Consider the following 1,454-nt stretch of genomic DNA (forward strand, 5'->3'; position numbering starts at 1 on the left):
ACTGGTGGTGGCTGGAGGTGAGGAGATAGTCTCTGTGTGAGTGGTCCCGGCACTGCTTTCAGACATGGAAGAAGAGAATAAATGTGTCGTTGGAAAGCTTGTCAGGAGGGACCTTGTGGGAGTGTTCATAGTACTTGTGAAAGTTGGTCTCCCACTGGGAGTGGTGGCAGAGATCATGCTGTCAAAGATTGAGGTTTCTGTATTCTGGACAGTGGGAGATGTAGAAATGACCGTTGTGGGAATTGCAGACATACTGGGGACGGTATACCCTGAGGTAAGGTCTGTCATCATAGGTAATGAATCAGTGATGCTCCCAGATGAGGAATTGATGGTTTTTGGTTGTGAGGTAGGGATACTCGTACTCAGAGTAGATGGGGTCATGGATGTAGAAGTCACCATAGTACCCAAGGGAACTGAGGTCATGGCACTTGTGTATGTGCTGGCTGTGAAGTAGATGGTTGAAGAAGTGTAGCTGGTGGTAGTATGTGAGATGGCCTTGGTGGCAGTTGTTACCAAGTTTGTGGTAGGACTTTTGGCTATTTCTGTGGTTGAGCCCGAGGGACAGTTGGGGGGAAGAGAGGTTGCAGTGGATGATGTCTCTGTCATATTGGTTGGATAGGAGATCTTGCTCATGGAGTTTGTAACAGGACCAGTCAGAGAATTAGCATAAGTAGTCTCAGATGTAGTCACAGACGAGGCATTTGGAGTAGGGAGTGTGGTCACCAAGGTAGACCGAGGGATTGTGTTTGTGGTGCCACTGGTGATTGCTTTTGTGCTTGGGACAGGTGTGGAAGACAGAATCTTACTGGTCAGTGATGTAAAAGAATTGGTGGTTGTAGGAGGAGAAGTCATAGTTGTCAGAGAAGTCACTGTATTTGTGGGAGTGATTGCAGAAGTGATGGGGGTAGTAGAAGTCATAGGTGTCATGAGAGATTCTCTGGACATATTCGTGGTAGGAGTCAGTGTGATGGTCTCAGGGAATGTGGCTGTAGAGCTGGTGAAGGTGGTCTGACCTGTGCCTGTAGTTGCTACACTGGATAAAGGTGGTTCCATGGTTTCAGATGTCATCAATGATGTGGTGGAAGTGGGTGCCGGGGTGGATTCAGCTGTTGTGTGGAGTGTACTAGTGATGGCTGGAAGTGAGGAGATGCTCTCCATGTCAGTGGTCAAGTCACTGCTGGCAGACGTGGAAGAGGAAAATGGGTATGTCACTGGAAAGCTTGTCAGGGCTGAACTTCTCAAGGTCTTCTTTGTACTTGTGAGAGTCGTTCTCTCAGTGGGACTGATGGCAATGGTTGTACTCACAAGGGTTGAGGTTTCTGTATTCTGGATGTTGGGGGAAGATGGAATGACACTTGCAGACACTGCTGAGGAACTGGAAACAGTGAATGTTGAGGTAAGGCCGGATGCTGTAGTCAGGAAAACAGTAGACCCCACTGAAGGCTGGGTGATAG

General features: G+C 48.3%; 1 protein-coding gene across 1 annotated transcript; it reads right to left on the bottom strand.

The window, feature by feature from the left end:
- Positions 1-3: 3 nt before the first annotated feature.
- On the bottom strand, positions 4-1,446 carry LOC116465917 (mucin-3A-like; the record flags this gene model as incomplete). The annotated part of the gene is made up of 1 exon (XM_032148821.1): positions 4-1,446. A coding segment is annotated over one exon (1,443 nt), but the record flags the coding sequence as incomplete, so codon positions are not given.
- Between the last annotated feature and the right edge of the window lie 8 nt (positions 1,447-1,454).

The sequence above is a fragment of the Hylobates moloch genome, unplaced genomic scaffold, assembly GCF_009828535.3.
Source record: "Hylobates moloch isolate HMO894 unplaced genomic scaffold, HMol_V3 SCAFFOLD_14279, whole genome shotgun sequence".
NCBI classification, from domain to species: Eukaryota; Metazoa; Chordata; class Mammalia; order Primates; family Hylobatidae; genus Hylobates; species Hylobates moloch.